General features: G+C 40.7%; 3 protein-coding genes, 1 long non-coding RNA gene and 1 pseudogene across 5 annotated transcripts; 4 read left to right on the forward strand and 1 right to left on the reverse strand.

Moving 5' to 3' along the window:
* Positions 1 to 510: 510 nt before the first annotated feature.
* Positions 511 to 4,820, forward strand: LOC130176416 (zona pellucida sperm-binding protein 4-like; annotated as a pseudogene).
* A 2,444-nt stretch (positions 4,821 to 7,264) lies between these two features.
* Positions 7,265 to 9,856, forward strand: LOC130176211 (zona pellucida sperm-binding protein 4-like). The gene is made up of 8 exons (XM_056387161.1): positions 7,265 to 7,961; positions 8,189 to 8,373; positions 8,487 to 8,584; positions 8,686 to 8,846; positions 8,938 to 9,130; positions 9,309 to 9,456; positions 9,539 to 9,614; positions 9,695 to 9,856. The coding sequence occupies exons 1-8, from the start codon at positions 7,265 to 7,267 to the stop codon at positions 9,793 to 9,795; spliced, it is 1,659 nt and encodes a 552-aa protein (XP_056243136.1). The 3' UTR covers positions 9,796 to 9,856.
* A 1,319-nt stretch (positions 9,857 to 11,175) lies between these two features.
* Positions 11,176 to 15,383, reverse strand: tmem263 (transmembrane protein 263). Of its 2 annotated transcripts, none has more exons than XM_056388280.1 (3): positions 15,230 to 15,383; positions 13,777 to 13,847; positions 11,176 to 12,774 (listed from the first exon to the last, which is right to left on the reverse strand). In XM_056388280.1, the coding sequence occupies exons 2-3, from the start codon at positions 13,841 to 13,843 to the stop codon at positions 12,476 to 12,478; spliced, it is 366 nt and encodes a 121-aa protein (XP_056244255.1). In that variant the 5' UTR covers positions 13,844 to 13,847; positions 15,230 to 15,383; the 3' UTR covers positions 11,176 to 12,475. The 2 variants fall into 2 exon arrangements, with proteins under 2 accessions (XP_056244255.1, XP_056244254.1); XM_056388279.1 differs by lacking the exon at positions 15,230 to 15,383 and adding an exon at positions 14,767 to 15,164.
* LOC130176879 (uncharacterized) lies at positions 15,374 to 17,675 on the forward strand. The gene is made up of 2 exons (XR_008828928.1): positions 15,374 to 15,510; positions 15,829 to 17,675. It is a non-coding gene; the product is annotated as an uncharacterized LOC130176879 (long non-coding RNA).
* A 1,529-nt stretch (positions 17,676 to 19,204) lies between these two features.
* On the forward strand, positions 19,205 to 22,182 carry ascl1b (achaete-scute family bHLH transcription factor 1b). Its single transcript, XM_056387568.1, has one exon. The coding sequence runs from the start codon at positions 20,664 to 20,666 to the stop codon at positions 21,276 to 21,278; it is 615 nt and encodes a 204-aa protein (XP_056243543.1). The 5' UTR covers positions 19,205 to 20,663; the 3' UTR covers positions 21,279 to 22,182.
* The last annotated feature ends 2,217 nt before the right edge of the window (positions 22,183 to 24,399 follow it).

Here is a 24,399-nt window from a genome sequence, read left to right on the forward strand (position 1 = left end):
AAACTGTCATCCACGCCAGTGACCTGATCTGATAGGAAAAACACGTGTTTCAGCCCCATGTTGCACCCATACAACTGATCATGTGAAGCAGCCAAAGGCTTATCAAACATTACATAATGCCCCGATTGGTGGTTATTTGGTTTTGGAGGTGGGGTTTTTTAAACAACAAGTCTGGTCACATATAAATGTGGCAGCACACATAAGAGATACACTTGGGGACTGCCAAGGTTAGACGACTGTGAAACCATGGAAAAGCGTTGGAGTGCCACCTCTTTGGTGGCACTTGCACTGCTTGGCAGCTTTGTTGGGACAAATGTAGAAGCTCAGGGCTCAATGTGGCAGAACGCTGGAGCTAAGGGTGCTCCACCTCCTCAGGCACCACAGACCCATCAGCCTGCTCCACCACCAAAGGATCCTCAATACCAACAAATTCCACAGTTCCAACCTTCTCCACCGCAAAGGTCTCCTCCGTATGGTCAATTACCACCGATTGTTCCATATCGTGATCAACAATATGTTCCTCCACCTCCTTCACCACCAAAGGCTGTTCCACGTCCTCAAGTACATCAGGTTTCACCTCCTTCACCACCAAAGGCTGTTCCACGTCCTCAAGTACCCCAGGTTTCACCTCCTTCACCACCAAAGGCTGTTCCACGTCCTCAAGTACCCCAGGTTTCACCTCCTTCACCACAATTTCCTCATTATCCAAAAATCCAACCTCCTCCGCCTCAAAAGGTTCCACAATATTTTGACGTGCCACAGATCCAACCTCCTCCGCCTCAAAAGGTTCCCCAATATTCTCACGAGCCACAGATCCAACCTCCTCCGCCTCAAAAGGTTCCCCAATATTCTGACATGCCACAGATCCAACCTCCTCCGCCTCAAAGGGTTCCACAATATTCTCACGTGCCACAGATCCAACCTCCTCCGCCTCAAAGGGTTCCACAATATTCTCACGTGCCACAGATCCAACCTCCTCCGCCTCAAAAGGTTCCACAATATTCTCACGTGCCAAAGGTCCAACCTCCTCCGCCTCAAAAGGTTCCACAATATTCTCACGTGCCACAGATCCAACCTCCTCCGCCTCAAAAGGTTCCACAATATTCTCACGTGCCAAAGGTCCAACCTCCTCCGCCTCAAAGGGTTCCACAATATTCTCACGTGCCACAGATCCAACCTCCTCCGCCACCAAAGGTTCCTCATTATCCTAATATACCCCAGACCCGACCTGCTCAACCACAGGTTCTTCCACCTCCTCCTCCCCCAAGGCGTGCTCAATATCCTCAAGCACCAAAGTTTCAGCCTCGAGGAGTCTCCAATTATAAGTCGGATCCAGATGTCCTTCTACCACAGAAACCATATGATCCACAGCAACCGAAACAACATACATCTCCACAGGACCCTTCCATTTACCCGTCCACTGGTTCAAAGCAGCCTATTTTTCAGAGTTGTGAGGTGGCACCAAATGTGAGAGTCCCCTGTGGAGGTCCTGATATCTCTGCTGCTGCATGTGAAGCCATTAGCTGCTGCTTTGATGGGCGACAGTGCTACTTCGGAAAAGCAGGTGGGTTTTTGGCTGTTATTACTCTCTGATTATATTCAGTAAATACTGTATCATTTGTATCAGCAATGGATGACATAAATCTTATTGTACATTCAACTTTATGTATTTGCCATTTTTTGTTTTCAAAAATATGATGCAGTACTTTGGTTAAGCTTTTAGAACCTTTTCCTCAGTAACCTTGTATCATACTCATAATATTACACTTACCTTACTAATGAGGCCAAGATATCACCTGATTTGGCATCCTTCAGCACAATACAATAAATTATTAAAATTATTCTTTGATGTGTTTAACTTTGATAAACGTTTGCTGTATAAAATTCCGCTCTGACCATCAGGTGAAAATTTAATTTTGTCCAATACCTGTAAAACTGTCATTCCCATCAGATTTAGCTGTACTTTAGTTGGTAATAATTACCAAATGTGTGCATGTTACCATGCTAAACTAAGCTGGTGAGCATGGTGAACATCAACATATTTAAATTGTCATTATGAGCGTCTTAGCATGTTAATATTAACAGAGCTGTACCATATATAAACCCTCAAATAGTCACTTACATGGCTGTAGTCTTGTTACATTTTCTTTGATCAATAATATCTAACCACTCAACTTATTAAAGCCTGTATTTGTGCCACTAGTGACTGTCCAGTGCACCAAGGATGCCCAGTTTATTGTGGTAGTGGCCAGAGATGCCACTCTGCCCCACATTGACCTTGAGTCAGTCGCTCTGCTGGGGGGAGGTCAGGGCTGCACACACGTTGACTCTAATTCAGACTTTGCCATCTACCAGTTTCCTGCTACCGCCTGTGGCTCTGTTATTATGGTAAGACCTTGATTGTCTAACATCTATTCTGTATTTATTTTCAACAAATGAAAACAGCTATAAATTAGGCTTGTGCGCGGTTTCACCATAAAATGCCATTTTGTCTTTTGTAGGAGGAGCCTGGTGTAATAATCTATGAGAACAGGATGTCCTCCTCATATGAAGTAGGAATTGGCGACCGTGGAGCCATTACCAGGGACAGCTATTATGAGTAGGTGATCATTTTTTAGAGCATTACAGTGTTAAAATTAAGAACAAACAAAAACACAACATAAAAATTAAAACCACATAATGCCAATTTTCTCTTGGCAGATTGCTCTTCCAGTGTAGGTACATCGGCACTTCTGTTGAAACTGTGGTTGCAGAGGTATTACCTTTGCAAGATCCTCCTCTACCAGCTGCTGCTTTGGGACCCATCCAAGTACACCTGATGTTGGCTAATGGGCAATGCCACACAAAGGGTTGTAATGAATGTAAGTGTGTGTCAGCCTGGCTGTGTTGCTGCATTTATAAATCATTTCATAATGTTGGTCGTCATATTAACTAATAACTCTGCTCTTACAGTGGATGTGGCCTACAACTCTTTCTACATGGATGCAGACTACCCTGTGACCAAAGTACTGAGGGACCCTGTGTACGTGGAGGTTCAACTCCTTGACAAAACAGATCCAAACCTTGTCCTGACTCTTGGTCGCTGTTGGACAACCACAACCTCCAACCCTCATAGTCTGCCGCAGTGGGACATTCTGATCGATGGGTAACTAAAACACCAATTTACACATGTAATTTACACACAACATGTTTAAGTTTAGTTTAAACTTTGGTCAGGTCTGCTCACAAGGAACAGTGAATAGGGAAATGAATACCAAACACTGACTTCTTCGGTCAGTTGAATTTCACTGCTGTTGCCTTGATTTAATTTGCTCTCCATACAGGTGTCCATACAGGGATGATCGCTACTTGTCCTCACTGGTTCCAGTCGGTCAATCCTCTGGTCTGGCCTACCCAAGTCACTACAGGCGTTTCATTTTCAAAATGTTTACCTTCGTGGACCCCGGCTCATTAGTGCCCCTGAAGGAGCAGGTAATGTATATAGCAAGTGATGAGAAACTGCTGCAATGAAATATGTCCATATTGCCCTGCCAACATTGTTGTTCTTGTTCAGGTGTACATTCACTGTAGCACAGCTGTGTGCACTGCTGCTCTGGGCCGCTCTTGTGAACCATCATGCTTCAGAAAAAGTAAGAAATGAATTCATAATCTGCAGAATTCAGGAGGAATATGCTCATAAATCTAACCATCTTTGTTTGTCTGTGTGTAGGGAGAGATGTCGAGGCTGTGGACCAGAGGAAAGGTGAGCCAAAGGTTGTGGCTTCTGTTGGACCTGTGAACATTGTGCAGCAACCAGCACAGAGCGCCTAGCTGAAGAATTTAGTTGAGAACATTTAGTAAACCAGTAGTAGTAGACCATTTATTAACATCTGTAGCATTAACATGGCTCAGTTATTTGTGGTATGAAATGAAAATGACAATGTATCATACATATTTGTGTTTGTATTTGCAAAATGACTAGTAACGAGCCAAAAGTGTTCTGCAGGAGGATCCTCAAATTACTGCCGTCAAGTGGTTATTCAAGAAAATTGGCTATGACGTGCTCTGAAAGATCATTTTACAAAACACAATGGCTTACCAGATTATTTCAAACACCTTAACAGTCTAATGCAATAAAATACAATTACCCTTAATAAATCATTTTTGCATATTTTTTAGTGCTTGTTGACACTTTGTATGTATGTATACTAATTGAAGTGTTTCTATTGTTTTACCAGCCTTCATTTACATAAAGGAGGCAAACAGAAAATTAGAAACATCTCTCAATATATTACAATTTAGCACAATACCACAACTAATTACAGCACTGAAAATAATAATATTGTTAAATCAACTCCTGTCTGTCACAGTTTTAACAAAAAATGTCAATTAAAAGGTATTTTAAACTCCACAAAGAATGTATGGTATTGATTTTGATTACATTACATTGAACAAGAGTACCTAAATAACTGCAGGTCATTCCAAGATGCGCAGGAGATACAACAGATGGACTGAATCTATAGCACATGACTTTTTGATTAATTGTTTGGAATCAGTGAAGTAATAAATGTTCAATGTTGGTATTAATACTGAACTTTGTTTAGAATGTCTGATAGATATAAAAGATGCAAATGAAACAATTTATCATTCATTTCTTTTTTGCCGAAATGTTCACCATAAACGAGCTGTTGGTTTTCTATCGGCCCTAACCGTCCTGACATGGCCTGAATCTTTGAAACTGACTATTTTCACTCAAGATTCATGTCATCGCACCAATGTGTATTTACAGTAGCCTATTTGCCAGCAAACACACCAAGTGTATACCAGTAATACAAAGTATGATATTGGCAAAATCAATCAATAAAGATTTATCTTGTACAGTGGTGGAAGACCCTTTATATGCAGTAAGTTAAAAAAAATACAGTTGTGCCGCAATATGAAAACACAAACAAGAGTCCTGCATTTGACATTTTACTTTTGCTAGTAAAAATGCAGCATATTAGTGGCAAAACGCTGTTATAATTGTCAAAAGTAAAAGTAATTATTGTAACACAACACGTCAAAACATAGTGTATGGCTGGTCTGCATTAGACAATTTGCATTCTTCCTAATGTCAGCCAGTTTCAGCCCTTTATGTGTTTGCTTCTCTCCTACTCTCTGGGCTCATATATACAGTATTTTAACACAACTGAATTCCAAATAAAGCCATTCTCATTTAATGTTTTGCTATTTCTTTTGTCAGACAACAGAACGAGTGAAACAGTGACTCTAACACGGCCTATTAAGACTACATGTGAACCAACAGTCACTTTCAAATCATTTCAAAGCTGCTGCTAAGATCCTGATTTTATAACGTTGTTGACAAAATTACCAAACACACCCTAAGTTAAACACAAAGACTGTGCTGTGATTTTGGCTATATTTAATTGTGAAATGATGACTCAGAGAAACAGTCAGAAGCAATAGAATTTTAGGGTGTTTCCAGATAAAGTCCTTTTTAAACAAACCAAACACATTCCTCTTGAAGTGGACCAACAGAAAAGATACTCAGTTGTTTTTGCATTGTGAGTTAATTTGAAAGAGGACTCAGTTCTCTTCAGCTCTGATGGAGCCTCAGTCCTCTTTCTTGATATATACAAAAAAGTATAAGTACAGTACTTGAGCAATTTTCTTACTTTCCACCTCTGATCCTATGTAGGTATGTGCTAAACAGGTTCATTTTCCTGAAAAATGTATGAGACCTGTTTCCATAATACTCCCAGAAAAAGAATCAATACTGTAAGACTTTGATTTCATTCACTAAATGTTATCACACTTATTGTTTTAATCAGAAGTTTAAAGTCTCTGCACACAAGGTCATATTTTTCTCAATATGTGTGATTAATTACATTTTAAAAACATTGTGCTTTATTCATATTATTGTAGTATTACCAAAAGGACCTATGTCTGATGTGTCATTTGTGAGTTTGGACTTAAACAGGCAAAAAGCCTATTTGTTATTAGCTAAATAACTTTGGCCAGATGTGCACTGATGTTAGTTTTTAAGACTTAGGATATTTTGCTGGCTCAATTACTTCCAGCTATGTAGTCATAAACTGAATCATGTCTGAAACCTTGGTAAAATCAAACGTATTATTTTGTATGACAAAGTCAGCCAGATATAATTTCAAAAGCATTCATTATGTTTGACTACTAGCAATAGCTGGGATGAGGTGTTTAATTAGTAGTCAGCTACTATTAGCTAACTATCTTATCACTCAAATCAGCCTACATAATAAATGTTGAAGCTGGAGCCCATTGCAGGCAACTTGTCAACCAGGCTTTTCTGTTAGGGCCGCAGCACTTTGGAACAACGTGCCTGAGGAGATTAGACAAGCGAGATCCTTATCCTCATTTAAATCCCTATTTAAGACACATTTTTATAGGTGTGCTTTCTCAGGGCTTGGGGTTTGAATTTACTTTAAGCTTTTAAAAAACAATTATTGTACAATGTCATTCTCCTGATTTTTATTTTATTGATTATTTTAATCAATTTAGAATGTTCTATTTTATTTTATTCTACCTTATTTGTAGCACTGTGGCTCTTATAACCCCCCCCCCCCCGTAATAATTATGCAATACTGTATAGAGTCATATTTAGAAAGGTCTTCGAGACTAGAGATTGAGGAACCATTGCAGCATGTTTGTCTTACAGCTGATTTAAAACTCTTGGTTTAAAACTCACCAAACTGCAACATGGTTGTAAAAAAAAATACAGGCAGCATGAGTGAATATGTTCCTAACAGAATACACAGTAGCCAAGTAAAAAATACAGCCTGACCTGATTTGGGCTCAAGTGATTTTTATGGCAAACTTTATCACAAAATCAATTCTGTATGTTCGCCATTTTGCACTAGCAAAATAAACATTTGGTGACAAATAAAGCTTCAGGCCGCAAAGACCTTTGAAAAGGTTTTTGTGACCCAAACGTTGGATTTGTCAATAAATAATTTAATGTCAAACTGTCATCCACCTCAGTGACCTGATCTGATAGGACACGTGTTTCATCCTCTTGTCCCACCCATACAACTGATCTTGTGAAGCTGCCAAAAGGCTAACAAACACTGTAATACACAATACACCCCTGAAGCTTATAGGTGTCTTGTGAAAGATGGGAAGCCCTGATTGGTGGTTATTTGGTCTTGGAGGTAAGGTTTTCTAAACATCAAGTCTGGTCACATATAAATGTGGCAGCACACATAAGAGGTACACTTGGGGACTGCCAAGGTTAGACGGCTGTGAAACCATGGAAAAGCGTTGGAGTGCCACCTCTTTGGTGGCACTTGCACTGCTTGGAAGCTTTGTTGGGACAATTGTAGAGGCTCAGGGCTCAATGTGGCAGAACGCTGCAGCACCAATGTCTAAGGGTGCTCCACCTCCTCAGGCACCAAAGCTTCCTCGTCCTGAACCTCCACAGGTTCTGCTTCCTCCACCACCAAAGACCCCTCAATATAATCAAGTGCCAAAGGTCCAACCAGCTCCGCTGCCCAAGTTTCATCCACGTCCTGAGGTTCTTCCTCCTGCTCAGACGCCAAAGTTTCATCCACGTCCTGAGGTTCTTCCTCCTGCTCAGACGCCAAAATTTCATCCACGTCCTGAGGTTCTTCCTCCTGCTCAGACGCCAAAGTTTCATCCACGTCCTGAGGTTCTTCCTCCTGCTCAGACGCCAAAGTTTCATCCACGTCCTGAGGTTCTTCTACCTGTTCCACCACCAACGTTTCCTAAATATCCTCAACGTAGCCATGATCAGTCTCCCCAGGAGCCAAAGATCCCTCAACCACAGCACCCTGCAGTGCCACAGATACGAAAGCAACCACCTGCCCAGAGTTGTGAAGTGGCACAAAGAGTGAGAATCACATGCGGAGGTCCTGATATCTCTGCTGCTGGATGTGAAGCCATAAACTGCTGCTTTGATGGCCGACATTGCTACTTTGGAAAAACAGGTGAGTTTTTGAGGGCTATCATTCTCTTTAGAAAGAGCACATTAACTTTTTTCTGCTTGCCTTATACTAATTGATTAAATAGACTATTGCAAACTACAATGGAGGATATAAAAACTCAAAGCACTTTTATAGTCAAAACAATATGGTAAAAAGATGTTTATGCTATTTACATTTGATCAATAATATCTAACCACTCAACTTATTAAAGCCTGTATTTGTGCCACTAGTGACTGTCCAGTGCACCAAGGATGCCCAGTTTATTGTGGTAGTGGCCAGAGATGCCACTCTGCCCCACATTGACCTTGAGTCAGTCTCTCTGCTGGGGGGAGGTCAGGGCTGCACACACGTTGACTCTAATTCAGACTTTGCCATCTACCAGTTTCCTGTTACCACCTGTGGCTCTGTTATTATGGTAAGACCTTGATTTTCTAACATCTATTCTGTATTTATTTTCAACAAATGAAATCAGCTATAAATTAGGCTTGTGCGTGGTTTCACCATAAAATGCCATTTTGTCTTTTGTAGGAGGAGCCTGGTGTAATAATCTATGAGAACAGGATGTCCTCCTCATATGAAGTAGGAATTGGCGACCATGGAGCCGTTACCAGGGACAGCTATTATGAGTAGGTGATCATTTTTTAGAGCATTACAGTGTTACAAGTAAGAACAAACAAAAACACAACATAAAAATTAAAACCACATAATGCCAATTTTCTCTTGGCAGATTGCTCTTCAAGTGTAGGTACATTGGTACTTCTGTTGAAACTGTGGTTGCAGAGGTATTACCTTTGCAAGATCCTCCTCTACCAGCTGCTGCTTTGGGACCCATCCAAGTACACCTGATGTTGGCTAATGGGCAATGCCACACAAAGGGTTGTAATGAATGTAAGTGTGTGTCAGCCTGGCTGTGTTGCTGCATTTATAAATCATTTCATAATGTTGGTCGTCATATTAACTAATAACTCTGCTCTTACAGTGGATGTGGCCTACAACTCTTTCTACACGGATGCAGACTACCCTGTGACCAAAGTACTGAGGGACCCTGTGTACGTGGAGGTTCAACTCCTTGACAAAACAGATCCAAACCTTGTCCTGACTCTTGGTCGCTGTTGGACAACCACAAGCTCCAACCCTCATAGTCTGCCCCAGTGGGACATTCTGATCGATGGGTAACTAAAACACCAATTTACACATGTAATTTACACACAACATGTTTAAGTTTAGATTAAACTTTGGTCAGGTCTGCTCACAAGGAACAGTGAATAGGGAAATGAATACCAAACACTGACTTCTTCGGTCAGTTAAATTTCACTGCTGTTGCCTTGATTTAATTTGCTCTCCATACAGGTGTCCAAACAGGGATGATCGCTACTTGTCCTCACTGGTTCCAGTCGATCAATCCTCTGGTCTGGCCTACCCAAGTCACTACAGGCGTTTCATTTTCAAAATGTTTACGTTCCTGGAGGGCCGCTCATTAGTGCCCCTGAAGGAGCAGGTAATGTATATAGCAAGTGATGAGAAACTGCTGCAATGAAATATGTCCATATTGCCCTGTCAACATTGTTGTTCTTGTTCAGGTGTACATTCACTGTAGCACAGCTGTGTGCACTGCTGCTCTGGGCCGCTCCTGTGAACCATCATGCTTCAGAAAAAGTAAGAAATGAATTCATAATCTGCAGAATTCAGGAGGAATATGCTCATAAATCTAACCATCTTTGTTTGTCTGTGTGTAGGGAGAGATGTCGAGGCTGTGGACCAGAGGAAAGGTGAGCCAAAGGTTGTGGCTTCTGTTGGACCTGTGAACATTGTGCAGCAACCAGCACAGAGCGCCTAGCTGAAGAATTTAGTTGAGAACATTTAGTAAACCAGTAGTAGTAGACCATTTATTAACATCTGTAGCATTAACATGGTTCAGTTATTCATGGTGAAAGATCAAACTGACATATATTGTAATGTATGCCAAAGATCTTAAGTGTCAAAGTGTCAAAAGCATGAACTGGACCCCCTATTGAAGTCAAATTTATATTAAAAAATATTGGCTTTTATATGCTGTATATACTTTCTGATTATTTTTGTACATAATATTTTTTTTTTAATTAATTGTCAGTGACATTCTAACATACAGGAAGGGCTGGCAGCAGTGCTTAACTTATGGTTTTAAAATGACTCTCCTAAAACAAAAATACAATATATTTTTGTTGTTATTAATGTTTACTGTAACTAGCAAATAGTAGCAATTCCATTTGATGTAGTTGTCTTGATGTGATCTCAGAATTCATTTATTATAAATGTAAAACTGATAAAAAATAAAAATTCATGTAATCTTACCAGTACTGTATTTGTTTCACCTGGTCAGCAGACCTTAACCAATAATGACAGGACCTATGGTATATTAACAATATCCAAACATTTAGGGATAAAGTCTAATTTTCAGAAGGAATATAAAAGGGCTGTATCCTTATTTTTGATTATAAATGCATTTACATATTTTTTGTAGTATTAATTGGATGTAGTATTTAGTATAAACAGTGCTCCATTAAAACAGATTGTACCTCACTATTTCAAATAAATAGTGTGCTGAATACAGTATCGCAGACATTATCAACTGTGCGCCACTTAATTTCATTTCAAAAATGAAATATTTTAAATTCCTCTCCCACTGATATTTTTCACAGTCTACTGACTTTTGTTTTGCATAAATCTCAAGTTGAATTATTTTCTAAAGTTGAGGAGAGAACACTGTTAAGAAAGTTTTATATTTAAAGATAGATTAAGATTACAGTTAACATGATGAAATATATATGGTAGAGGTTTTTGTACAACCAAGACACAAACAAACTACTGAAAAAATTCAAATTAAATATCACTTTAGTATTGGCTGTAGAAAAATTATTTTCAACATTACTTCAACAATCTTCAGCTGCAATAAATAAAAAAAAAAAAAAGATAATTTAATTGATTCTAAAGCTGTTTTAAACAATAAATGTTAGTCTACAAAATATGAATACATTTACAAATTTACAAATTGAGGTTTGAAGATGCAGATCAGGTTCTGAAATGAAATGTGTGTAAATACTTTGGACTTACTATTGAACCAAAATGTTTAATGTTACGGTCATTCAGGAGAAGAAAAAAAATGTTTACAGTAGTTTCATATGAAGTGTTTTTGTAAGTCTACTTTAGTAACTTACAGAAAACAAGACGGTACACACACAACCTTCAGCGTATGTTTTATTTGAACAAGCTGATAAAACACTGATACAACCACAAAATCATCCATCAAGCCTTGCCTTGACATTTTACATTTACAAAAACGGTATTGTTTTTAATTATCTTTCTTAAATGTACTTTCACAGGTTTGTCATCTTAAAATGTAGCTGACACTTGAAATATAGACTGTATCATCCAAAAAATCCAGCCATCAAATTGCTACAACAGTAAACAGTGACTCTAAGCAATATGGAAGAGCATTAGAGAAATGTTAGGGTTGAGAACTAAACTTCTTTGGTACAGTAGCAGAAATTTATGGCATCATCAAGCGTCTATGGCAGTTTTATTTTTCCAAGGAGACATGTTAAGAGACTTTGATCTGAGAACAATGTTAACCGACATGTCACAGTAACTAACAAAACATATAGTTAGTCAAAAGAAGTGTAACGCGTAAAATGTGATTCAACAAACTCAACTAGTATAGTCACAGTGAATCAGTTAACACTGTAACTGGAAATAAAGTTCACTGTAATCATAATCTTCTAACTTTCATATTGTGTCACAATATTTATTTTAGTGAATTGGATTCTGTATAAACAGTAGCCCACGAGTTGCCTTCCATAGAGCTGACAAAATAAAAGCCAGAGGGCAACATAATTCAAAGGAAAACTGAAACTGTCCCAATAATTCCCACAAATACCCACAGCCAGCAAGTGATTTAGATATGAAACTGGATTGTTCTTTTCAAATCACGTCTTTGATCAGACTTATTTGTTCATTTGTGAACAAAGGTGATTAACTGGAGTGTGAAATATATCATGCCAGTTATAGATCATCATTGATCACTGATTGTCTTGCAAGTGAAATTTAAGCACATTTACACTCTGAGCTGTTCTCCTGCACTAAAGTTAACTAATGTGACAAGTACAACAGTTTGCAGTGAAAACAGCATTGTAGCTTATTATCAAACATGAAAAATTGACATTTTGAACAATTTGAGGCACAGGTGATAATAGTTTGGAGTGTTTTCCTTTAACAGTCGGACAGTCTTTGTTACTTCTTGGTTTGCAGGTCCATGCCACATAATTGTATGAATGTGGGTTTACCAACACACAAACAAACAAACAAACAAAAGAAATAAATGAAGCACAGACCCCTCACCAAAATGTGTACACTGAACTGTATCTGAGTTCAGTACACTGAAGTTTTGAGTCCTCTTTAGATCTTTTCCTGTTCATGAATCCTACAACACAGTGTGAGCTCACACAACTCAGCTGTGTGCGTTCACTCTCCGCCTCTCTCCGTCAGTCAGACTTGTCCTTCTTTTTGCATCCTCCTATGGGAACTTTGCTAACCACCGCAGAGCCGACAGAAGTCACGCCTCCGGCTACGGCACACACTCCTCCTTTAACCAGCCCCACTCCCATGGCAGGCACAGCGACTACAGAACTGACAGCGGTCTTGGTGAGGTCCAGACTCTTTCCTCCTATCCAGGTCACACCGCCCACCGTAGCTCCAAGAGCTCCCTTGGTGGCACCGTACAAGCCCCCCGCCAACCTGCTGAACATGCCAGGCTGTGTCTGTGGGTGGTCCTTGTTGTTGTCTGATTTAAAACAACAAAAGTTGAATTTTAAGATTCAAATGATTGGTCATATTCCTCAGAGGCCTTCTCAGATTGTTTTATGGCAGAGGTACGACACCTAACAAATGAATAGTACACAATATGCCAACCATGATAATGATGTTAGATTGATGCATATGATTTTGAAATTAGTTCATCTTCCAAGTCCAACAAAAAGAAAAAAACAGTCTCTCAGTACTTTCTAAGGTTTCTACCCTGTCTGTGTCGTCATTTGTTGGGGCCTATTTTCAGCTGCTTATTAATACACATTTGGTGTGCCAGTGAGTATTTACAGCAGGAGCATGGTGCACAAAACAAACTAAAGTGTCTGTGTTTATCGCAAAGAAGGAACCCAGCGCAACAATGTGGCTCATTCATGTGTTTTCTTTTTTAACTACAGTGGACATCTATGGGACAGAGAAATAATCCATATGAGGCATTGGCTACACAGACAATTCTACTTGTTACGACAATCAGTTCATTGGTCGTTTTGTATTTTTCATTGGATTTGCTGACAATAACAAAAATATAGAATATCTATTTTTTTTAAAAATGACTTAAATTATTACTAATCATAAAAATTGCTATGCAACAGCTACTCTTTTCATCATTACATGACACGGTTTCCTCTTGTTTGTCTTAATGTAGATTAGATGCTTGCACAATGATTACGATACGCTTTACGTTTGGTAACTGAAGAGGAAAGCATTCAAGTAAAAAAGATCTTTCAAAAACATGGAATCATTAATTTACCTTTTACACAAGTTTGGGATGCACCTTTAGTTTTGTTGAGTTTTATAACCAACTAAGCTGAAAATGGTCAAAAAGTGCAGTGTTTTAACATATTTACACTTGTGCTGCCATTCAAAAGTAAGACCACCAAAATCTCTCAAAACACTAATTCAACAGAGATCAGAACATTTCTGATTAGAATTTGTGCTAAATCTAGGTTACAAAAGAATTTTGCAATTAAGCTTTACTTACCTGTAGCTACTGGCTCATCTTCTAGGTATGCAGGCACGTCCTCAGGCACCTGCTCTGCCTGACTCATGTCTCTGGGAAAGTAAATGACAGACTCAATTACCAAAAAAAGACTGTAATGCATAATAAACACAAATACAGTTTAGTACAGGGATCTGTAGGGAAATTACATCTAACAACGATGCTGATACCCAAAATAATTTTCTCCCTGGCATCCTTACAGGTTTTTTATTGAAGTTAATAGTCTCACCTCATTCTACCTGATACATGTATGAGCAGCTTTAACTTTCAAATGCAATGTGATTGTGACATGGTTGCATATTATATATGTCATATTATGTATGTTTTATATGTGACAAACTGGCCCTAACTGTGTAAATGTTAGGAACGGGGCTGTAACAAGTACACAGTGTTAAGAAAATAAAAGGAGCTTGCTTTGGGTGCTGCTGCTGATCCCAAAACAAGGCAGACCTGTTCACAATCTTTCACACAGCTTTACAACAAGTTAAAATACACATAGCAGAGACAGATTTTCTAAACTTAAACTGATGCCCTAAGTTTTAAGTAGTATTATTAACAGCTTCCGTACTGTATTTTGTTTTTTAATTACTCCATATTCACAAAATAGAAAGGATCCCACAAAGCTGAAAACTAAGCTTTACATTTGATCTGAGAGTTGAATTTGAGTTTTAAAAGTTGCATGCTGTTTTGAAATCTGCCCAGAACAAAGCGTAGTAAAGTCAAAGATCACGAAAGGAAAAGTGACTGATGGGTACACAACATTACACACCCCGTGAAATGAAGGTTTCAAATTAAACATATTTATAAATGTAAGAAGTTAGTTGGCTAAAGGCCTAGCCTGAGCTAAGTAGCTAACGTACAGCATTTCTTTAGCTCACTGCGCTAATTTTACGTTAACTTAGACTAACGTTAACCTTATCTTAACTTAGGCTAACACTAACTTTACGTTAACATAAGCTAACGTTAACTTACAGGTGGTTAAACTCCCAACAGCCGCGGACACTGAAGTTGTCGAGTTCCTGTTCAAATTTAACTCTCTAACACAACAACAACAAAAATGTCTGGGCTTGTATGTGATGATCACGCCTCACTTTGAGCTCGTTTTGTTCTCAGTCCATGAGCAGATTATTTGAGGACTGACTCTTCAGACAGAGACATTAAAACAGACACGTCACTCCCGAAAGACAATACATAACTGTGACGTTTTTGTTTTTTTTTTTTGCACCGTAAATCCGTCCATATTTATCGGTGTTCACCAGCCTGTTGTCCCCGGTCGAGGGGGTGGGTTTGCTTTGAAGCTGGTTTAAAAGATAATATGTTTCAGTTTTTCATAAGCGACGCCAGTGGTTCTGCAGAAGTTCTCGTGGCTGACTCTCATTACACAAACTGCACAACAACAACAACAACAACAACAACCAACTAATTCAGCACTCACCTTGATTTGTAACGTGAACAAACTAGTCCACTACGGCACGGTATGTGTGGCACATAAAACTACCAGAACAGGACGATTTTCAGGTTTCAACGCCTGTGATAATTCGTCCTCTGCTTGTGGTGGTGGGGAATGACTTTGTGTTGTATGTCCTCTTACTGTTTTTTGGAGGAGGACCTCCGTCTCCACCCAGAAAAGCACACAACAGAGGTACACACTGTCTGCAGACTGGAGCACCAGCTGCTGGCTGCCTTTACAAAAAAACATATTTCATGCCAACACAAGTGAGTATTGTCTGTGATAATAGCTGTTAGGGTTGTGCAGTATTTTTAGTTCACTCTCTGGCTTATGTGAACGCACATCACGGGAGTTTTTATTTTTAAATTCAGGGATGAAGGTTTATTTGAGTCCCAGATCCGTGCATTAAGTATAATTCTTCTGCAGTTGTTCACGTTGTACAATGAAAAATGCAAGCTTAGGGGGTATTGCCTAATTTCATTGTCATATTTGTGCTAAGTGCAAATGTATGTTGACGTTTGTGAACTCATTAGCCGATGCTGCCTAAACGCTCTTAACGTTTTGCGTGTGTTGTTGTCCCACAGAATGAAGACGTGCACACTACAACGTTAGTTTGTTCCATTATCCAACTTGTCTCATGGAAACTGAACACGGAAGTGGAGAGCCGGAAACAGAGACAGCTCGTCTTCAAAATAAAGGTTGCGCGTTTTGAACAAACGTGCTGGCTGCAGCCGTTAAGGAGAGTTAAGCTAAATAAATAAACTGTTCATATAATGAACATCATTCATAACGGGGTTTTCCGCTAGCCTACAACTGATTGGGAATTAATTGCCAATGAACACTGGAAATTTTTATGGGGTTCATGTAGCTATTCATCAACTTATTAATTTGATTAAGGTTACTTAATCTCTTATTTTGGACATTTTTATAAATGTTTACACAGATAATAAAGACATACTGTTGGACGTGGCGTCACATGACTGCTGGGCTGAAGAGCAGCAAGAGAACAGGTGTGCTAACTGGGCAGGTCATACAGGTGCCTAGATTGTTCTTTGTTCTGTGTCCTGAGTTCATTCTGTGTTTGCACTTCAGCTGAGCTGGTTCCTTCTGTCATTTCACCTTTATCTTGAGTGTGTTGAGTGAGTTTATTTCATTATAATTCCTCAAGTCATGTTTATTTTGATGTAAAGTAGTGGTTTGTTCTCACACTTCTCAATCCTGGGACACAGAGCGAAAAATAGGTGTAAGCATTAAGGTTTCAGGAATATGAAAAACATGTTCAAAAACTACAAGTTGCAGAGCACTTGCTACCACTGTGGTTGCTGAACAATTTGGCGATGAGTGGAGGAAAGGCCGGAGTATTTGTACAGTGGTTGATGAGGTAATGGTATGCAGGTGTGGTACTCTCCAGAGCCAGGTAGGGGAAACCGCGCCCACATCACCTACACACACAGCTCGCTGGTGCTGCTTATCACAGGGCTACCTGGGTTACCAATGTTGGTATCATGTACGGGCCAGGGGCTTATTGCTCACCTGCCCCGAGGGCTCTGAGGGCCTTTACAGGATGGCAGCCGGATTAATGAGGCCACATCTTTGAGGTGGACCCTGGATGTACCTGCCGTCTCATATAGGCGTAGCGGTCCTAGCTAGATGGAAGCACAGGATGTTCGGCCTGACTGATGCCAAGTTGATCCAGAGGATCTCATGGGAGGAGTGGAGGCTCCTCTCTCAGAGGAGGACACATAGGGCAGAGGAGACGGCCCTCCTCATCCAGGATCTCATGTCAACCTGGATGTCCCATTGCTTGATTCCCTCTGTATCAAGGACATTTGGAGTAAACAGAGGTACCACCTATGGTGCATTCAGGACCCACCAGGTGTGCAACTGTACCAGTTCATCCCAGGTACATGAGTGTATGTCATAGCTTATGATTAGGTATATTGTGCATTATAATTTCATGTAAACAAAATTAATTTTTGATCAGTCACGAACTTAGTTCACAGTAAATTACTTTTATATATAGAAATGAAAGTAATGAAATGGTACGATGGCTGGCTCAGCTTTTGTGTGCCCAGCATGACAGCGGTAAAAACCGTGAGATCTCCCCGTCACCCATTAATCATTAGCTGGTTTGTTGGACCTGTGCCACATATAGACTCCACCTGTCCCATTACTCTACACTACCACCCGTGATATGGCTTGACCTAGACTACACATATAAAGAACCATAAATACAGAGCTAATAGATGGCTCCTAAAATATTATATTACATTATTGTCTTTGAAAATATTTCTAAATCTGCACTTTGTTTGAAAGCATTATTATTATTATTGTTGATGGTTTCATTTTGCATTACATGACTTGTAACATGTATGAGGGACATAACATGTAATTGTAATTGATCAATAAAACACCATGTGGTTTACTCATACTGGTAACACTTTCAGGGTTCAACGGTCAATACAATGAAAACTCAACATTAACATATTCGATGTGAATGACAGAAATCAGTTGACAATCAACTCATGAATTATACCCAAAATATATCAGTCATCTTGTTATGAGAACTTTTCTGCTCTCTTTCTACTCTGCTCTTTTCTGCCTATTGTTATTATCTATATGATATACACACACCTAAGTGAAGTTTGTATAAGAGCAGTGGACGTTTGAATTAGTGCTGTAATAAGATGTGTTTGCTGATGCTGGTGTGGATCATTAGGCTCAGGATGTCCAACATTGCTAAATATCTAATGACAACATATAATCCACACAGTGACAGCTGTGCTGCTGCTGGACCAGTCTGCAGCCTCAGTCTGAGAGGACAATGACAGCTGCATCAGCTGATCACATGTGCATCATACATACAGCTCAGAACCATCATGAAAAACCTTGTTCTTATCATTTACAGACATATTAAATTCACATATATGCATACAGTATCTATTACATACACTACATACTGTATGTAGATAAAGAGTTAACAGAAGTGACAGTGTATCCCTGACCTTGGAAATGGAACGTATGTGAATATACAGATGGTGAAAAATTAAAACCTGAAGACTGAGTGGAGAGACCACATGACAGTGTCTCCATCCATAGGATACGAAGGGTCACTGAATGGTTTGATGATGACAGTTATGTGAATCATATGCTGTGGCCTTCACAGTCGCCAGATCTCAACCCAGTTTAACAACCACTGAAGCTGTTTTGGTTCAACACCTTACTACACTTTATCTTGGTTTTTTCTTTAATTTGTCAACTGTCTACTATATTATACATCACTGAGATGTTTTAGTAGTCTACTTTTATTAGGCTGCCACATTATTTACAAAGACTCAACATTGTTCCTCAGTCATTTTGGTTGGGTTAAGCTGTGCAACAAGCCCTAAGCCTTTTATATTCCAACCATATATCAAGCTGACCCCCTCACCTCTCTTTCTCCTCAATACCTTTTATAAATGACAATAAATGGTAACCTGCACACAGCAATTAAGTGTGTGTGTGTGTGACACGCTCACTTTTCACATATGAGTAGCCTTTAATATTCACCCAAAGTAACAGATTAAGTAACCTTAATAAAATTAATAAATTGATGAATAACTACATACCTGAATTTTGTATTAATCCCAGTGTTCATTGGCAACTTCCACATACATTTGCACTTGCACAAGTAGGACAATGAAATAAGGCAATAAGATGGCATTTTTCATTTATACAAAGTGAACAACTGCAAAAGAATTACACTTCATGCACCGACCCTTATAGAAGCCACAGCTGTGCGATGGTAAGATGATCACAAAATGGAGTGATTGTCCATGTTTTCTAAATTTGCCTCAAAAGCTTGGAAAAGACGCCAAGATAGATGATCAAATTAGTATTTACTCTGATCTCTAGTGTTATACAGTGTTTTAAATGATTTATGGTTTTGTTGTGAACACTGAAAGTCTGAAGATGTGATCGTGAAAGTTTTCCCTTTATTTTAGCACTCTTGTTTATATGAATTTATGGTGTCCTGTGAACTCATATGGACTTATTATAGTCAAGAGTAGTCTCAGCCCAGAGAAAGAAATGATTCACATCCGGCTGTCAGGGAATCCACCTCTCCATGAATTAAACAGACTAGAAGAAAGCACAAAACTTGAGTTGCAGGAAGTAATTGCTTTTATTCGCCGCCAGAGGCCGCAAGTGTCCCATATGTATTATATGTGCGACTGACTTCACGTCTCAACACACTATTGCTCTGCTGGAGTTTGCTGGTAATGAGACTTTTCCACAATCAAAACGTTTTTCGAAGAGCTTTTGACAATACTCAATTAAACTAAGTCTGAATTTAAAAAAAAAACCTAATGCTACTTAAATCGGTACAAATGCAAAACTAGAGGAGGAAGATGTGTTTAACTGTCCGGTCAGATGTGGTGCTGAAATGCACTGGGTTTGGCTTTCACCGTGTGGTCCCGATGAACGTACAAAAGAGAATATACAGCAGAGAAAGGAGTTTAAGAGCCTACAGGATTGAACAAGACTTTGCAGAGATAACCCGTCAAACATGTGCCAACAAAGTGGACCTGCGGGGAACTGAGGTGAGAGGTAACTGCAATATGCTGATCCGGACGCCTGCATGTGATAAACATGATGTTTACTCTTAAATTGACGCGCGCCCCTTTGCAAGCTTTATAAGTGCCAATTATTGTGCTCAGAGACACGCTTGCAATTTATTTAGTTGTGTAAAGCTGTAGCCTAGATACAAGAGAGAGCGTCCTTGGTATTTGTGATTGTAAAGAGCCAGAGGAGAAAGATGGCCGAGGGGGGAAGACTGATAATTTGAAGACTTGCCAGGGGTACATTGTCAAATTCAAAAGGCATTTCAAAGAACCAATCCATTCACTTTTTCATTCTCTCTTCTTTTTTTCTTCCTTCTCTGTCTTTTTTTCCCCTCCTTTCTTTCTTTTCGCACGGTTGCAGGCCGTTTGAATCGACCAATGGGCCTTCAAGTTAGAGACATTGGAATGTAAATGAGCCCAGCGCGTGCTCCCGGCGCAGTGAAAGCTCGGGATTGTTTATTGAGCTCCCGGAGCCACGCGCCTGGCCCGGGGGAGTCGGCGTGCAGAAGAATCACACAGCGGGGGCGGGGCCTCGCCACGAAGCGTGCGTCTCCGAAAAAAAAAAAAAAGGGGTGGGTTGGGGCGCGTGTTGAAAAAGAGGAGTGCTGCCAAAGTTTGGGTCAGATCGGCTCGTGGAGTAAGCAGTGAAGAGAGACTTGGACTAGAGTTAGCCACACGGTGCCCACGCGAAGGACACGAGAGCTGTGCACTGCCAACCCTCTCTGCTCTTCCTCCTCTTCTAGTCCCACACTCTTTGGGCCCCGCACTCGCCCCCTGCATCCATCACTTCACAACAACTGTCAACAACTGTCAGCGAGATGGAAACTACAACCATCACCACCACGCAGACTGCATTTACCTTTGGACTTACTGAAAGATGCGCCAGCATCAGCCTGCATGCCCCGGCCCAGGACTGCGCCGTCCCCGCCGTGCACCCCAACAACACCAGCGCTGCCGACTACCAAAGCAAAACCAAGGTGCTGAAGAGACAGCGCTCCAGCTCGCCGGAGCTCCTGCGCTGCAAGCGGCGCCTGAGCTTCAATGGCCTCGGCTACTCCATCCCTCAGCAGCAGCCCGTGGCCGTAGCCCGGCGGAACGAAAGAGAGAGGAACCGGGTCAAACAGGTTAACATGGGTTTCCAGACGCTGCGTCAACATGTGCCCAATGGTGCCGCCAACAAGAAGATGAGCAAAGTGGAGACCCTGAGGTCAGCGGTGGAGTACATCAGGGCTTTACAGCAACTCCTGGACGAACATGACGCCGTGTCGGCTGCTTTCCAGTGCGGGCTGCCATCCCCAACACTTTCCAACAGCTACTCTGCCGACCCGGAGTCGCCTCACTCCACCTACTCATCAGATGAAGGTGGCTACGAGCCTCTGAGCTCCGAGGAACAGGAGCTGTTGGACTTTACAACCTGGTTCGACAGGTACTGAGAGTGACAGCGTCAACCCCACACAGCAGCGTCTGTGCGTAAAAGCAGCTGACTTCTTTCAGAAATGCTCACAAAGACTTGATGAAGGCGTCAGATCCGTCTCGCCCACGGTGCTTGGAAGTGATCTGTTGCCTCCCTCCCTCACGCGGGCTGCTTCTGCAGGAGCAAAGCAATAGTGAGAAAGAGAGAGAGAGAGAGAGAGAGAGAGAGAGAGAGAGAGAGAGAGGGGGGAGAGAGGGAGCCTCTTGTTGCATAGAGCATAAATAGTCGCCCTGAAGTCCCCACAAGAAGGAGGGAGTTGGACTCACTGGAAGTAAAGAACTGTTGATGTCATGCTTGAATAAGTGCAATTAATACGTGATACAGCAGCAGGCTCTGTAGAGACGGTGCTGTGGCTCCAGAGGACTTGTTTGATGAGTGTTTCATCAGAGCAGGACTGCCTTCCTCTGCTGCCACATCTGTTGGAAGACACAACAAAGATGATGCGTCAACAGACTTTCTTACGTGATGTACATTACCCCCCCATCCCTCCTCCTTTCATAACAAAACTGTATCATACAACGAAATGTTTTACCATGAAGACATATTTTTGTACATTGAGTCAGACAAACAATGTTCTTGAACAACATTCACTGCCACTTTTCCTGACAGTGTTTTGAGAACCAGCTGTCAGAAAAGCAGTTGTTAGCATGTATGAGTTGTGTGACTGGACAGCAATATCAAGGCTACTACCTGTGACAGATTGTAGTTGTTTTGTTTTGTTTTTTAATAGGTGGTAAGGACACCTTTATTAATGTATGCACTTGTTCTCCATTTTCCGTAGCCTAAAATGTAAATATTTGATTTTAACAGATATATTTTGTGTAAAACAAGTTTTATAAATAAATATGAATCTATTTATATTATATGCTTTTGCAGTGGTTTGGTTCTTCAGATGGCATTACATACATTTATACTCAAGGCTGTGTGTGTGTGTGTGTGTGTGTGTGTATGTGTGTGTGCGTGTGTGTGTGTGTGTGTGTGTGTGTGTGTGTGTGTGTGTTTGTGTGTGCGTGTGTGTAAGGGAGAGAGGGGTGTGTGTTAGTGGCGGCAGTAATTGAGCAAACTAGGGAGCTTCTCTTCTATTCAAAGCCCCTGCATGACCTTTTCCCGACTTGGTTGGGCACACGGGGGAAAATTGCGCAGCTGGGTGAGCACTCAATAACCATTATAGACTTGCACCTTCTACAGCGCTTTGTCTGCATTCACGACCGGGAGATTAATATTACGTTTCATGCATTGCATTGTTTCTTTTGCATACTCTGCTTTTACCCAATAGCCCAGAGGGCCTGGAGCGGAGGGAAGAGAGGGAGGGGGGAGGAGGGGTACAATTCACTCCGCTCAAAGGGTATAGACACTTTGAAATACGGCCTGGGGAAAGTCAGCAAGACAATGAGTCGGGTCAAAATTCTTATTGCCCGATTGAGATCAATCTAAATAAAACCCGGGGTTGTAGACTAGTTGTATCCCCAACTGTGTTTTTCATGGCACACACAGCCCAATCAAAAAGCCTATCTCCTGGCGAAATAGGAGGCACAACACCCCATTGTGAGCACTATTATGTGCGCCTTTGCGCCTCATTATGCGAATTATGGAAGATCTTCCATTGTAAATAAACACTGATGCCAAATTCAGCGAGGCAGAACGAGAAATAACTAGTCTAATTTCACCTGGTGCTCTCCGTGGGGAGTAGAAAATTGGGACCAAGAGAGGCTGATTGAAGCTGGTCTTATAGTAGCTTACATTCAGAACACTAAAAGACGTGTGGGATACTTTCTCTTTTTTGCACCTGAAAGTGTGGTACACGCATATGCACACCCCGTCTCTCTCTCTCTCTCTCTCGCTCTCTCTCGCTCTCTCTCGCTCTCTCTCTCTCACACACACACATACTGAGGCCTGCAGGTGTAAGCCACGTGCCTGTACGCGGTGACAAAGGCTCTGCTTCTCCCATTGGTTAATGGCTCGCGTAGTCTATGAGCGTCCTGCAGTGACCAAATCAAACAAGTGATAAATGACATTAATTACGCTCTGCTTTATATCCTCCTACGTCACCAGGACTCAAAAAGACAAATCAATGTTGGACGCAAAACACCCCGCGGCTCTATTATTATAGAGCTGAAATGGTGTTTCTTATGTCCTTCAGTGTCAGACAGAGGCCATAGCGCAAAGTGAAAATAAGCGCTTGTCTCTTGTCCTCCTAAGATTAATATGCAATTTTCTCCTCAGCTATATAAGGAGGAGCAGGGGCGAAAATACATTTATTCATGTCATTTTGTCGGTGGGTCATTTTCACTTTGACAATACATAAGGGCGATGTTAATTTTGGCGTAATCCAATTCTTAACAATCAATCACATGCAGCCAATTTATGCGTGCGTTTTCGTGCGCAAAGCCATAATATATGCGCAAACCACTGGGGACTATAATATAGGGCAAAATTGGCCAAGAGTCGGGTGGTGAGAGGTCATCTGTTGCTCTGAATGCAGTCATCAGAATGCTCCGTGCTTTTAGGAACATTTTGCAGGAACAGGAAGCCGTCCTTTCTCCCTGTGTGTGAGTAAATTGCACATTGCTGAACTAGTTTGTGGATTATGTTTTTACCCCGTTGGCAAAAAACGTTTATCAGTGTATGCCCCACAACATGATTCATTTTCAGGCATTCAGGCAGACAATATTTACATAATAACAGTCTAACTGCCATGAACTTCTCTCTCATGACTTTTCTCTTTAATTGTTTTTTTTTTTTTAGAAAATATATAATGGGTAGGCCTGTTATTATTAGTGAAAAATAGCAAGTTATACTAACTTCAAAATATAAGTGTGAAAATGTGAGATAACTGACCAAATTTTCAATCCTTTGTTTGTCCTTTATTTGTTCTAAGTTAAAGAAACTTGAGAAACCAGCTTGGATTAAATTTGCTTTCCACTAACATTATTTCCTTCAAAAGGGAAGGAGTTTCAGGTACACATCTGGCTATCAAATTTCAGGTTCAAGGTTTCTCGTTATCAGCTGTGATGATGATGATGATGATGATGATGATGATAATGATGATGACTTGCCCTAAATTTTATGAGGGTAAAGGC

This window comes from Seriola aureovittata, chromosome 10, assembly GCF_021018895.1.
Source record: "Seriola aureovittata isolate HTS-2021-v1 ecotype China chromosome 10, ASM2101889v1, whole genome shotgun sequence".
In the NCBI taxonomy this organism is placed as follows: domain Eukaryota; kingdom Metazoa; phylum Chordata; class Actinopteri; order Carangiformes; family Carangidae; genus Seriola; species Seriola aureovittata.

Excerpts from the sequence above, each read along its gene's own strand:
- LOC130176211 (XM_056387161.1), top strand. The coding sequence starts at position 7,265 with ATGGAAAAGCGTTGGAGTGCCACCTCTTTGGTGGCACTTGCACTGCTT. Across the intron at positions 8,374-8,486 it reads CCTGTGGCTCTGTTATTATG|GAGGAGCCTGGTGTAATAAT; the intron begins GTAAGACCTTGA and ends TGTCTTTTGTAG. Across the intron at positions 8,847-8,937 it reads CACAAAGGGTTGTAATGAAT|TGGATGTGGCCTACAACTCT; the intron begins GTAAGTGTGTGT and ends CTGCTCTTACAG.
- tmem263 (XM_056388280.1), bottom strand. The coding sequence starts at position 13,843 with ATGAGTCAGGCAGAGCAGGTGCCTGAGGACGTGCCTGCATACCTAGAA. Across the intron at positions 12,775-13,776 it reads AGATGAGCCAGTAGCTACAG|ACAACAACAAGGACCACCCA; the intron begins GTAAGTAAAGCT and ends GTTTTAAATCAG.
- ascl1b (XM_056387568.1), top strand. The coding sequence starts at position 20,664 with ATGGAAACTACAACCATCACCACCACGCAGACTGCATTTACCTTTGGA.